Source organism: Bactrocera neohumeralis, chromosome 4, assembly GCF_024586455.1.
Source record: "Bactrocera neohumeralis isolate Rockhampton chromosome 4, APGP_CSIRO_Bneo_wtdbg2-racon-allhic-juicebox.fasta_v2, whole genome shotgun sequence".
Lineage (NCBI taxonomy): Eukaryota > Metazoa > Arthropoda > Insecta > Diptera > Tephritidae > Bactrocera > Bactrocera neohumeralis.
In genome coordinates, this window is record NC_065921.1 from 13920861 (window position 1) to 13934732 (window position 13872).

At 38.1% G+C, this 13872-nt stretch overlaps 1 protein-coding gene across 4 annotated transcripts; it reads right to left on the minus strand.

The window, feature by feature from the left end:
- Positions 1-8557: 8557 nt before the first annotated feature.
- LOC126756114 (odorant receptor 7a-like) lies at positions 8558-11716 on the minus strand. 4 transcript variants are annotated; one of them, XM_050468953.1, is made up of 4 exons: positions 11638-11716; positions 9562-10344; positions 8987-9344; positions 8558-8914 (listed from the first exon to the last, which is right to left on the minus strand). In XM_050468953.1, exons 2-4 carry the CDS (start codon positions 10320-10322, stop codon positions 8834-8836), a joined length of 1200 nt encoding a protein of 399 aa, XP_050324910.1. In that variant the 5' UTR covers positions 10323-10344; positions 11638-11716; the 3' UTR covers positions 8558-8833. The 4 variants fall into 4 exon arrangements, with proteins under 4 accessions (XP_050324910.1, XP_050324912.1, XP_050324911.1 ...); XM_050468955.1 differs by having other exon boundaries at positions 11599-11716; XM_050468954.1 differs by lacking the exon at positions 11638-11716 and adding an exon at positions 11405-11543.
- Positions 11717-13872: the final 2156 nt, after the last annotated feature.

The following is a 13872-nucleotide window of genomic DNA, read 5'->3' on the forward strand; positions in this document are numbered from 1 at the left end:
GATATATTAATAAACGAAGAATGCATATTTAGGAAACCCCTGCATAAATAATTATGAGAACCAAATTACACCTAAGGTTAAGAATTGACCCTCATTTGAACATTTTATAAAAGAGCATTTATCAAAAGTTAAAAACGTAACAAATAATTAGTCTTGATTTTTATAAAACCGAACGCAGTTGCAATAAAGGCTTACTATTAATAAGAAATATGTATCGCGACCTTGAAGTAAAGCTAAGGTCCAAGTGCGAGTTATTTTATGTCAGGGACAAAGGCGACATACGATCCAACAACGAGTCGAAATGATTAAAATTTACTAACGAAATACGGAAATGATCTAGAATTATTTAGATAGCTAAATAAAAACCCTTAATATAATCATTCTGGCGTTGGAAGCGGTAGTTGGACAAAACATGTAGAGGGTTAATTGATTCTAGTCGAGAGAATATAGAAACTTTTAACCCTGCCTACACACTTCTGATCACATCTGAATCGGACCGATGATTTTTTGGTACAACTTTTTTATGTCAATTAGATAATGTTTGGCAGAGTCATAGAAGCGAATAGTTTATCTGGCTATTTATGGCATCCAAAGAAATATTGAACACCGAGTTTGTTTGGAGTTTTTTGTGTATGTATGAAATCACAGAATCATCTTTTAAGGATCGGCTAGATAAATTTTGGCTAATGTTTTCGGTATAAAACGTATTAATGCTAGACTCGTACCAAAATATCTGAATTTGTTGCCAAAACAACGTCGAATAGATGTCGCAAATTGGCTACTTGACATCGAGAACCCAAAATCGAGCAGCGGAGGCTAATTACAAGAGTGCGGAAAATTATATTTAAGCATTGTTCACAGCGCAATCTTTTGCTTTAGCAAAAAAAAATTTTTGTGGATTACTTCACAAGTGTTGAGATGAAAACATAGTTTGATTACTTTTCTAGCGTTGCTTTATATCTTAACGACTATTTCATGGTTCTCTAAATTACATTTGGCTAAAATATGTCGTTAAAGGTGTTTAGAAACCAAATTGCTTAAGAGGTATTACAGCTTTCAATTAGCAAAATACGAACGGTTAATAATAATTAGGGAAAACATGCCTCAAGAATTATTGATGCTATTGAGGCAACTACAAAAATAACCTTCAAAAATTTCTTTTTCTGAATTATATGAGACTTGCTGTAAAATGTATCTTCATTTCTCAAACAAATAAATCCAATGAAAATATACTGTGAACCCTCAAAAATATCACTTTATCGCTACAAAAGATGTTTATCTACTTTCAAATCCAAAACAATCTTAATTTTTCAATATGACACAAAACTTTCAAATTGAAAGAAATTTAAAGAATATGCCATTCATTGACAACGACACTTTTTGTCGCCGCTTATCTCTAGCTGCTAGCTGCTGGCTGTGCGCACGCATTTGAGGCAATCAGTGAGCTCAAAGCATATTTTGCCCGACGCAAATCTAATCGAATTCAATTTCTGCAGCACCAAACTCGAGTTCACAAATCTGTTGCAATTTATATTGGCCATTATGGTCAGTGGCCGTGCGCAGCTAACGGTAAGCCGGAGGGTGAGCACAAAAGCTATAACAATGGCAACAATGGAACGAAAGGAAGCTGAACAAAGTAAAGAACTAATAAAGAAGTCGAAAATAGAAAATAAAGAAAACATACATAGATGAAGGCAAAAAAAAGCGCAAAAACTGGAGACAACAACTTGAGCAGCACATTTTCCACTCTATTTATTACGCGAGTAAATTGAGTTTGTGACAATTTCGGGTTGCTTATTGCGTAGCTGTTGGCCTGGCCGAGAGCGGCTTATTGGTCTGCATGTATATGTGTATTTATTTTATTTGTTTACTATTCATTTATACTTTTCTTTTGTCGAATTGCCGCATTGTTGTGTGTGCGGAGGGGCTAAAAGCGAAGGCAGATGAACACTGTAAAGAAGCTGCAAATCGAATTTAAGTTACACAAATACAAACATTACAACAACAGCGATAACAAAAGCGCACAACAGCTTTGCGACGCTTAAAAAACTTGCAGAAAGCGAATAACTTTTGAAATGTACAACAAGTACTCGTATAAATATAAATAAATAAATAAATTGGTAACATGTTGCAAGTAAACTTGAGACAAGTGAAACTTTCTTTGTGCGACGCTATTCAATGGCCACAAATTAAACGAGCGAGACAAAGTCAGAAAGAAAGAGAGGTGGTGAGGAGGCAGCGCAAATGCAGATTTGTTGCTAGAAAAGTGTAAAAGGGAAACAGTGGAAGAATGTAAAATGGTTTGTTCGGCGAATGCTACAAGAGTTTTTAGTTTGGCTGCGTGTACTCGCATTTCTATTTGAGTGCACGGGGGCGTATGAGTGACAAGTGTGCCAATAAAAGCGCAATACAAGCGTTGGTGCTGCGCTAACATATATGTACACATCTAACAAACTGCGTGCGTGTGTATGTATGTGTATGTGCAATAGGCTTGTTGGAAACCTAAATTGACATGGAGCAGCATAGGAAATAGCAATAAAGCAAAGCAACAGCGCTCTTCAACACCAATATTTGCTATCGTTTGCTTTATGTGTGATTTTTTGTTTTTGTTTAGAGTATAAGCTTCAGTTCATAGCGTTGGCAGAGAAATTGTGACTTGTACTGCGCTTTGTTCAAATTGTTTCCCTTATTTTTCTTGCATAGAAAAAAATTGTATGGAAGTAAAAGCCGCCAGACAAGTTTCTACTGCCCTATCAATAATATATATATATAGAATTTTAGTTTAAGACATATTCAAATAAAATAAAATTTTAATAGATACAACTATCGAAGATAAAGATACCTGCGTCCCCGGGGGAATCAACCAAGTGACATACCAAAGCCATCACCTTGCGTTCCATTCCATTCCTAACTTTCATCACCATCAACGAATAGATGCCTTCAGATGGAGGAGATTATTGGTTTGCATCGCCTTCTACATCCACTCTGAAGAATCTTGTCAGGTAGCTCGATCAATGAGTATAACATACAAACACCCCAGCTGCGCCACAAATACGCGTAGATGGCTCCCAACCCCATAGTCCGTAGTGGGCAACAAGACTATACCCCTCTAAGTGGCTATCAGAGATACATATATATACAAGTAGAAGCTACGTTCCTCAGACATAATTCCATCTCAGTCCATATAATACCGTTCAGTTTGTCACTATTTGTAATGAATCCTATTTAAGTATAAAAATGACTTCGAAAAGAAGAAAAAGAAAAGTATATTTGGAATGAAAACAGAAAATAAATGAATATAGAACAATAACTTCAGCTAAATCTATTTTACTGAAAATAACTATTAAAATATGAAACTGACTACAGAAAAAAGATATTTCAAATTAAAACAGAAAAATTTGATATAACAAATAAAACGTAAACTGAATAAACTAAACGTCGCCAATTTTTTCTGAAAAAAAAACTGATTTTGAAAAACAGAAACAGAAATGGAAACAGAAAAAAGTATTTGGGGGAGAAAGAGTAAAATTCAATAATAAAACCTATTAAAACATAATTAGAAAATGTACTTTAAGTAAGTTATAAAAATACGATATTTCATTTAGAAAAATTCCTCCAACAAAAAAACGTCAAAAGTTAATAGTTGGTATAGAAGTTAGAGTTAAAGTAAGGTTCTGGTAGATATTAATTTATGTCAATTTATAATTTTAGTGCGCAGTTTACAGAAACAGAAATTATTGGTTGCACTAAAAGATTTTCAAATATTAACCATTGACAATGCTCCATTTCTGTTGTTAATCCAAAAATATTTAAAGAATAACAGAAAAAAAAATTATTTGAGCTTAAAACAAAAAATATTAATATACATAAAACTGCCAGTTTCTTTTTTTACACTAAATTGTTATTGAGGCATAGCAGATTTCGAATAACCGGAATAGAAACAGAAAATCTAGTTGCACGAATTCAAGAAATTTGGATTTATAATGTTAATAAAAAATAATAAAATTGTTGTAGAAGTCAATATTTAAGTAAGGCTTTTTTTAATTTTAGTATGTTATGTTATGTTAGGAACAGAATTTATTATTATTAGTTACAGAAAACTAAGAATGACGATTTAAAATATATTCCGGCAGAACGAAAACCCTAATTTAAACTTAATTGTGTGAAATGTGCAGGGATTTCCGTAAAAGAACTTATTTGTTGTACTAACAAAACTTTCAAAACTTTTCTGTTGCCAATTCTGTTTCTGTTTTTACCCAAAAATTACGTGAACAGTTTGAAAACAGAAAATTTTCTTGTGATTGCCGGATTTTTTTCTATTGAACAGTTCATTAAACCTATATCGATTAATTAAATATCCTATCAGCTAAGTCCACAATGCAATTAAACAAAACATGAAAAATCAAAGTTTGCCCAACAGTATTTTTTTTACACAATTTTATCCAGGCTGGTGCAAAATGTTAAACCTAACTGCACTTTGCTCAAAAGCTCAACTAAGAGTTGTTGTAGCCATTGAATAAACAAATCGCACAATGAGGCTTTACAGCGATAAACAAGACTACAGTTATAAAAAGTTGCAACTTGCAGAAAAGTTAGGATACACGAGCCGCATTTGAGGTTCAAGACCTGTCAATAAAGCTGCGTTGGTGTCGAAATTGAAAGACGACGACTCGGTGCAAGGCTATGCTCTGATAGACTACGGCAAAAGAAGTTGGAACTTCAGCACTTCAAAGTTGACGGAAGTAAATAAACAAAAAATGGAAATTGAAAAGAAATGTATAAGCAGAAGAGAAACGTGTAAGGGAGTGATAAATGTGAGTGTTGTCGAATATTCAATAATCGCGCAATTTGTATGTTGTCAAACGAGATTCAAAAATAATTAGAGGTGTTTAGCAGAATGTATGGACCAATTCGATAATTTTTGAGATTGACTTTATCAACTTTGAAAAATTGGAAATACGTTTAATGTTTCCTCTTCTATGAAAATGTAAAAATTTATGTTTTTAGATTAACGCCTCATTATGGGCGTGGTCACAATCCGATTTCGATAGACGAGTAGACAGTTTCTCATTATAATAAACTTCTATACCTAGGTAGGAGTAGGTAGGAGTGCAGCCCTATCGGGCTCAATTAGCACTTGATGTGCCATTTTGATAAAAAAAAAAATAAAAAAATTTAGAAGTTACAAACAACCGTTATGTCTACAAAGCTATAATACTCTCTGCAACGTGTTTTGGGTATATAATGGTTAGCTTTTACAAATACTTCTCTTTCGTAGACAATATTTTTTATGTATTTCGCTTAAGTAGACAATTTTTTTCAGTAGAAATTTTTTCTCTACTTTTCCCAACACTTTTGATGCCTTTTTCTGCACCCTTCCTCTTTGTGTGCGCAAAACTTTCTTGTAAGTGCATTATTTCCGGCTTTTATAAAGTTTTCATTATTTATGCGGCGAGGCACAGGAAAAAAATCGCACCGAAGTTTGAGTAGGAAATAGCGTGTGTGTGTAGCGGTGCATCGCTCATGGGAGCAGCAAAGATGCTAGTTTCTGTGTTTTTTCTCGTGCTCATGCTTGTGCTCGGGGCATTTGTAGTTGCAACTTACAAGTAACTCGTATTACACTTACAAGTTGCAAGCAACCTGCTGTTGCTGTTGCTGCCGCTGCAGCCAACAATGCCGCCAGTGCCAAGTGCATTATGGTGCATTTTGTGGCTGCTGTATGCCGCGGCAACAACAATAACAACAATAGCGGTGGAAAAAAGCAAAAGCTTTTATTTATTGAGCAAAGTTTTGTGATTTCTTGCACCGCCGGCTGGCAGCGTGCGCTTGCAACATTGACATCATTGTCGTCATCGTACTCGTGTTGCTGGTGTTCTTCGCCGTTCTTGTTCTTGTTCTGATCAGCGTCATCATTGCTTGCTGTTGTGTGCCTTCGATGCTTTTTGGCCTCTTACTTTGGCTTATAACAAATTTTCTCGTGTATTTTTACAAGTTTCAATGTGCAATGCAGCTCTCTGTTCAGTTGCCAGCTAGCGCACACATACACATATGAACCCATATAAACTCATAAAGCGCCTTGTGCTGTTATGCAAGCGCCTGAAAAGGTTTAGGTTACACATACATGTGTGTGTGCGCGTGAGTTTTCTTTGCCTTTTTCATCGTTTATTGTGTGCCTTCTAAAGTTTCATTTGTTGACTTACAACATTTTTACTCAATGTTTGCATGTTCAGCGGAAATTGCTTGAAAATATAATAACGATAATAAAATAAAACTGAAAACTCACTTAATCATGTTGCGCTCTTAAAATAGGCTTACAAAGAGCGAAGACATACAATGACACACGATCTGTCCTTGGCGCAGGATTATGGTACATTTGATGTATGCTGACTCGCTTCCAAAAAATGTTGAGATGGTTTAACATTTGCCTTATGTTCTCTTACCTTCATTTGCTGCTGACAATGTTTTGTTCTTTCCCGTTAAATTTACATTTAAGAATCCTCACTAAATAACCGGCATTCTTGCCATTCTCTGGGATTTTATCAACCCAATTTGTTTTAAATTGGTAAATTAGTTTCTAATATATGCAACTTCTCTTAAAAGGGGCTGTGCCCATGTCCACCATAAAATGTTGGCCCTAAATAACATATAAACCTCTTCATACCATTTCTGGCATTATTCTTTAGAAAGTTGCTGCTCTTCCAGTAGTTTCGAACACCAACGTTATATCAAAGTAATAAAAGAGGCGCGCTTATTGCTCCCAATCTTAAACGAATGGCAGACAACAATTTCACCGGCTTTGATTGATATAGTTTATACAGTTTTTATAGGAGGTAAAAACGGTTAGGTTAGTGTGGTAGGCTCGTGTGCCAAACTTAGATCAGTTTTGGTGCTTAGCGATGCCAGATAGTGTGCCGTCCCGTGGTCCATGGGAAGTAGTCATACTTTAGGACGCAAGCGCTTGACGTGAATTTCAAAAGATTCTGTTGGATTACTATCGATTTCTCTTTCAGTGTTCCCTACCGTGGGGCCCCTAAATGTACAATTGCACTGAAGCTCCATTGCTTCTCTGGTGCCATGTTATCTCGATCTGCAGGCAAGTGTAACTGAGACCAATGTGTATTCCAATCATGTTCCTGCAGTTTCTTCTACCAAGAGTGAGAGAGATATTTGAGTATTTTTGATCTACCGCTTTGCCAATGACCTTTGCAGTTTTGCATCGTGATAGATCATTCCATCAGTTTTTAAGTTTATGTGGCATGCTATTGTCCAGATTATAGTAAATGCAATACATGAGTTTATCAATGTAGATAACGTTATCGGTTGACAGCCGTACAACAGCCTTTGAAATTTCGTCCACTATCTCAATGCGAGCGATGGCTTTGTGAGTTGGCACAGTAGAAGTGAAGTCGCTTGCTTCTGACGACACTCTACATTGCTGCATTGCTTTCCAAAAATGCCTTCCATGTGCGCTATGAGAGCTGCCCTCGCCACGAGTTCAAAATTGTGCTTGGCGACTTTAACGCCAGAGGGGGCAAAAAAGATATCTTTAGCACAATAGTTGCGAAATTCAGCTTACATGATGAAACATTCTCAAACGGGGTGAGTTGTGTCTGTGGTACTAGATTCCAGTGTTTTAGACGCGCGAACGTTTCGAGGTTTTGACATTGACTCGGACCACCATATTGTTCCAGCGAAGATATGTACTCTCCTCTGTGCAGCAAAAAAAAGCAAGGAAGGTTCGACGTCGAGAAGCTGCAGTCACTACAGACAACCGAACGAATTCTGCTCGACTTGCACTCCGGCTGCAAACGAAACCATTGCTTTTCAAAAAACGCAAAAGTACAGCTGCTACGATGAGGAGTGCCGTGTCGCAGTGGGGAGAAAACAGACTGCTGACCTCACAACGGTACAACAGGCCACAACACGTGCGGAATGGGATAAGTACCGAGAGTTGAAGAGGGAAACGGTCGGTTGGACAAAGAAGCGGATCAAATGGGTCTAGTAGTGAACGACCTATCTTCTGTCATCAAACAAACAGTCCTCGCATTTGCGACTTGGCTAACATACCACCGCTGGCAGTCATAACTTCGAAGTAGTAGATAATATAACAACAACGTCAGCATCGAAAACCAACGCAGATTAACTCTTGCCAACAGGTACTACATCGGACTCGACGAAATAAGACCAAATTCTACAAGTCACGCATCATTCCTGTCCTGCTATATGGTGCAGATGCTTGGATGATGACAACATCTGATAAGTCGGCGTTACGAGGTTTTACGGAAGATTTATTAATCTTTGCGCATTGGCAACGGCGAATACCATAGTCGATGGAACAATAAGCTGTACGAGATTGACATAGTACAGCAAATTAAAGACAGCGGCTACGCTGACTAGGTCACGTCGTCCGAATGACTCCAGCCGTGAAAGTATTCGAAGCAGTACCTGCAGGGGGAAGCAGAGGAAGAGGAAGTACTCCAATACGTTGGAAAGACCAGGTGGAGAAGTACTTGGTTTTTTTTATCAAAAATTTCATATTATCGTAAAATTTCATGGATTCTTGGATTCTACGGGAAAACGTTCTCTACAATTTATTAATTTTCTATAGGCTACATAAAATAGTGCTAGCGTCAACTACTAATGAAATGTTTAGTTGATAATGAAATAAAATTATTAATGAAAAAGTGGTCCAAATCCAAAGTTCTTCTAAAGTTCATATTCGTTCACAATGTTGTACTTTGATAGATCTCAACCTTCTAAGTCCAATATACAAAGAATGTATTTTGCCTTTCGACTGCCACAAATCGCTTCACCAGTATTATTTTTTCCCCTTTTATTCTACTAATTCCTTTATATTCTGTCCAAAGCCCATCTCATTCGCAAATGTGTACAATGTAAATGAAAATTTTGCAATCTAAGAAAAATTATATTAGCAAGAAAAGCTTTACTTTAAAATACTTTGTCAAATTATGGTTGCTTGACTTACTGACAAATATGTGCGCATATTGATTTCGAACAAATGCATTGCAACAAAGGTAACCTCCTTCTGAGCGTGGTGTATAAAGAAGAGGATCAGCTTTCGTCCACGTTTATCTAAAGCCAGCCAATTGCAGTGAAATATTGCGACGGGCAATTTAGTGCTTTCCATCTCAAGCGTCGATGCCTCATAGCAAGTGGGCAAGATTTGCGTTGCAACCATAAGATAATACCATATCGTAATGACCCGATTAAGCGTATCGGCGAAAACGAAAATATTAACCATACAGACACAATGTACAAGAGCAACACAAACGAATTGCATAAAAATGGTTGGTGAGCAAACGGAGCGGACCATATCCACCACCCTGAGAAGTGAAAAATAAAAGGAGAAATTAGTTATGTTTAAGAAGTTTTGACATTATTTTTGAGGAGTTTAAGAAAAATTATAATTTTTTTTTTTAACTCGACAAAAATAATAATTTATTTTAACTCGACAAAAATAATGTCAAGCTCGGAGCTTCCTAAACACTTGGTGGTCAAACTCGGAGTTGGTGCAAAATGGAAATAATTTTATTAACTCACTGTAATATTTGCTGATGCGTAGCAATACAGTCGATTAATTCTTTGTTATTCTCATCATCGCTTTTGTCGGGGTCCACACCTAGTCGACCAATACGTTCTCTTAGCAGTTGCATGTGTGCGCGTATTGTTCGCATGTATAAAGTTGGGTACACATCATGCAGGTATTGCGCCGTCAGTAAGAAATACAAATACCACGTTTCGAAAGACAAACATGAATAGAAATGCACCGTTGGATTGCTAATCAAGTCGAGAAATGGATACCAGCCACCAAATGGTTGCTTATGTATTATTAACGCTGTTAGAATAGAAATGAGGCCATACAAGTAATAAATGAATCCCATGGCGGCATATAAGCGCGTGCAATCCGTAACACTGTCTGTTATATGCTGACGCTCCTCTGGCGTTTTGTAGCGTTCATCCAAACTTTTCATTATCGGCTCGACACTTTGAAAGCGCTTAAAGTTAACTAAAACTGCTACTGACTTTGCTGCGGCAAATATAGCATTGATAAACGCTTGCAACGCCGATAGAGACTCTGTTACAGTTGCGGTTTTTTGGTACCGCAAGAAGCCCACTATAGCTAGGAATGGCGTATAGGCGTATGCAATGCAAAAGAACACCATGTGCAATGTAGGTAAGAGGCCTTGTGGTTTCGCCTTTATACCGATCAAACCATAAAAGGCAAGTAAGACCTTGAATGGTTTATTTGTTTCGCAATCGCTTTCGACACGTCCGTATATGAAATCGCTGAATCTCTGCATGTCGGCTATATTTCGGCAAATGCTGAAAGTAATGGATAATGAAGGAATTAAAAACGTTTTTTGGTTAAGATAATCATTGTTAGGTATAATATAAAGTTCACGATTTAGTGGTGTGCCGACGATACTTAATGTATAATGCTAGATTAAAAGACTTTTGTAACCATATATGGGTAGTACAGAGTTTTTTCCGGAAAGTAATAGGACTGATTTTCTTCCGACACTACTGTAATTCGGAGCGTGCGCGAACCGACTGGATTCGGTAGATGGCGTTCCTAGCTAACGATCGAGCGGCTGGTAAGTTGTCTCCGAGCACCTGGAGAGTCAGGACAAACATTTTCGCGCGACGTGTTTCTGTGAATGGTGCAAGCCGAAAATGCAGCATTAGTTTGAGCAGTGGTACGCCATTAAATTCTATGTGAAACTCGGTAAATCTGCGGCAGAGACGTTTGATATGATCACGCAGGCTTACCCAGATGTTGCTTGAGCAAGAAGTGGTGTGTTTCGGTGGCACCAGGCCTTTTTGGAGGGCCGGGAAGAGGTCGCTGATGAATGCGCAAATCCGAAGTGAAAACGATGCTCACTGTTTTATTTGACATTAAAGGCATCGTCCACCATGAATTTGTTCCTCCTGGACAAACCGTCAGCGCCAAGTTTTACGTGGAAGTCTTCATGAGACTCTAACAAGAGACAAGACATCGCAGCCGCTTGGAAGTTGCACCACGACAACGCCCCGGTTCACGAAAGTGAAAAGCTACCTAACCAAGGCCGGCATCCCAATGCTTCCACAGCCGCCCTACAACCCAGATGCGGCCCCACCGTACTTTTTTTTTGATTCCTTGCCTGAAAAGGCCGATGAAAGGGGATCCAAGTAGCACGGACTTCGGCTCTCAATGCTATTCTGGAGAATGCCTTCCGCGACGCCCTTAATGCTTGGAAATCACGATGACAGCGCCGCATCGACGCAGAAGGTTCCTATTTTCAAAGGTTTTAAAGAACTGTATCGATTCAATAACTTTTCTTTTAATTGATTCAGTCCTATTACTTTCCGGACAATCCTTGTACTGTTAATAATCTCTGGTTACTGTCTTGTAGAAGACCCTTTCCTATGATAACACTCCTCGTTCTCTGTATTCTTTCATTTTTGGACTAGTTGAGACCATTCCATGCCTTATGCATTCTCAATCCCAAACAAGACAGATGTATCGGCTTCACGAAAAGACTCTTTCCAAAAAATTAAAACGAATTTAGCAATAGAAAGACACCCACGAGAAAAAACTGTTTAATTAAATCAATTAATTCTGGAAAGAAACTAGACCTTTCGGATTTCGATCCAAAGTTTTTATTCGGTATTGATAAATTTATTATTTTAGGAAAATACGTCTCTCCCGTGTAACTCTAAGTACTTTCTGGTCTGAACGCTGATTCATTGATGCTTTATAAGACAGGCATTTTAGCACGAGAAAATTAGCACCCTACAGGAAATATATGACATGTTCAAGGAAGGAAGGCTTGTGGGAATGTGTGAACTTGAGATTGTATAGTATTTATACAGTTACGATACCTATAAGGTTAGGTTAAAAGATAAAAAGGTCGATCCAATTCAAAAGGATCCCACTTCGACAGCTGTGAACGCCAATTCATTATGGTACCTAAATACTTTCAATTGATCGAAAATACTCTAAGAAAATCGACAATTCCGGCAATTTCGTCAGGCTCGCTGAAGATGTGTAGGACTACCGATATGTTCCCATCTAAGGCTTGGAAAATCTTTGAACGTTAGCGGGTGACAAAATTGTGTTGTATTGTATTGTATTGAGTAGCTTAGTGGATCTCCTGCGTTTCGCAGAAAGATGTCGCAGTCGCATATGTGCTAGTTGTTGACCACTGTCTGCTAAGCCCCATAAGCAAAGTTAAAAGATCCATCGGTAGAGCGCAGGAGGACAAACTCGTTTCCAATTCGATGTTAATGAGAGCTCTTGCGAGCTCATCGGTTTTGCAGTTTCAGACGAGTCTCATAATGAAGTAACGTAACAAATAATTTTAGTTTGGTTTTGCTTCAGAGACAAATCCATATAATATAACCAAAAATGCAGATTCCGAGAAACACGTATACTGAAAATCCACTTTGGGTTCATCTGACTGTACAACAGGTTTGTCTATTATTGATTTAGCTATGCAACGGAGACCCCGTAAAATAATTACTAACATCTCGGAATTAAAACTCGCGAAATAATTTCTCAGGAGGTATGTTGAAGTTGGAGGTCTATAGCGTCGTGTGAATTTGAGGACGCGGCACAAAAGAGCGTCAGTGGTAGTTGTAGAGTTCAAGGTTAGTATGCTTAATTGTAATACTGTAAGAATGTGTATATAGATTACTATAGACATGTATGTGTGTTCGTGCATTTTAGCTGAGAAACTTTTGCAATCGGAAGGGTTCTTTGCCAATAAGTTTTGAAAATAATTTTTAAGTTTTTATGCGTAACAAAAAGCATAATTTATGTTCCTGAGAATACTGACACTTATAAACTTAACGAACTTAAGAATTCTCTTAAAATTATTAATCATTCTAATAATTTATTAGATTCTATACATTTCAAAGGCATACTATTTATTATTCATATATTTAGAGGTTGAAGTGCTCTGCAAACTTTGACTTTCAAAACTCTTAGACTTTAGACTCAATTGCTTATAGAAGGTCATTTTGAATACTTCAGAAATTTTTCATAAAGCTTTAATGGAAATGGGTTGTGGTGCAGGTCGCTTCCAAGTTAGTGCATACTGGGTGACGCTCCTCCTGACTCCTGACGACTTTTGCTGTGAAATTGTATTATGAATAGGATTAGCTTTTTAGGATTTGGTAGAACCCTGGGCTGGTAGTTGCGGCATTCTCAAACCTGAGTATGATTAGGTGACACGCATCAGAAATGGTTCACGGGCTAATATCGCAACTGCCTGTGCCCCGTTAAAACCCTGGTAGGGGTACGTCGCCGTTAAGTTGGCGTGGTGGGTGTAAGTTGAGACGACTCCTTCTTTGCGCTGGTCGGCTCTGAACGTGTAGCCTCATAAGAGCGTGCGTCAATCCTCGCCTTGGCCTCGTTATTGAGACAACCTTGGGACCATTAATGGCGACTACCTATCCGAGGGACGAATACCGGCTTGGAGTGGGGACCTTATTTGCAAGGATAATAACAACAAAATAAACGTTGACAGAAAGGTGACATAGGGAAGTGAAGGGATGTTGAAACCGATACCCAGATTTGTCCCTGGTGGAAGTGCTGCTCCAGGAGCGACGAAACAGTCGCTGGCGAAATGTAGCAGTACCGATACTCCAGTAGGGCAAGACCGGACATCGGGCCACTCTATGAGTAATAGGATGGGGAAGACGGTAAAAACGCGCTCGCAAGTGACGTGGGTATCTGAGCAGCTTGCTAATACACTCGAGTGGGCCAAGAGGTTGCTGATCGAGAGAGAGAATATGAACAAAGTGCACCGTCCGCTGCGCCCTGGTTGCCAGCTGCACTTTCCTCAGTGAGATTGAGGAAATCCTCAG

Bases quoted from the DNA above. Each gene is read 5' to 3' on its own strand.
- LOC126756114 (XM_050468953.1), bottom strand. From the start codon at position 10,322: ATGCAGAGATTCAGCGATTTCATATACGGACGTGTCGAAAGCGATTGC. The intron at 9,345-9,561 runs GTGAGTTAATAA...TTCACTTCTCAG, and splicing joins ACGCATCAGCAAATATTACA to GGTGGTGGATATGGTCCGCT. The intron at 8,915-8,986 runs GTAAGTCAAGCA...AATTTTTCTTAG, and splicing joins ATATGCGCACATATTTGTCA to ATTGCAAAATTTTCATTTAC.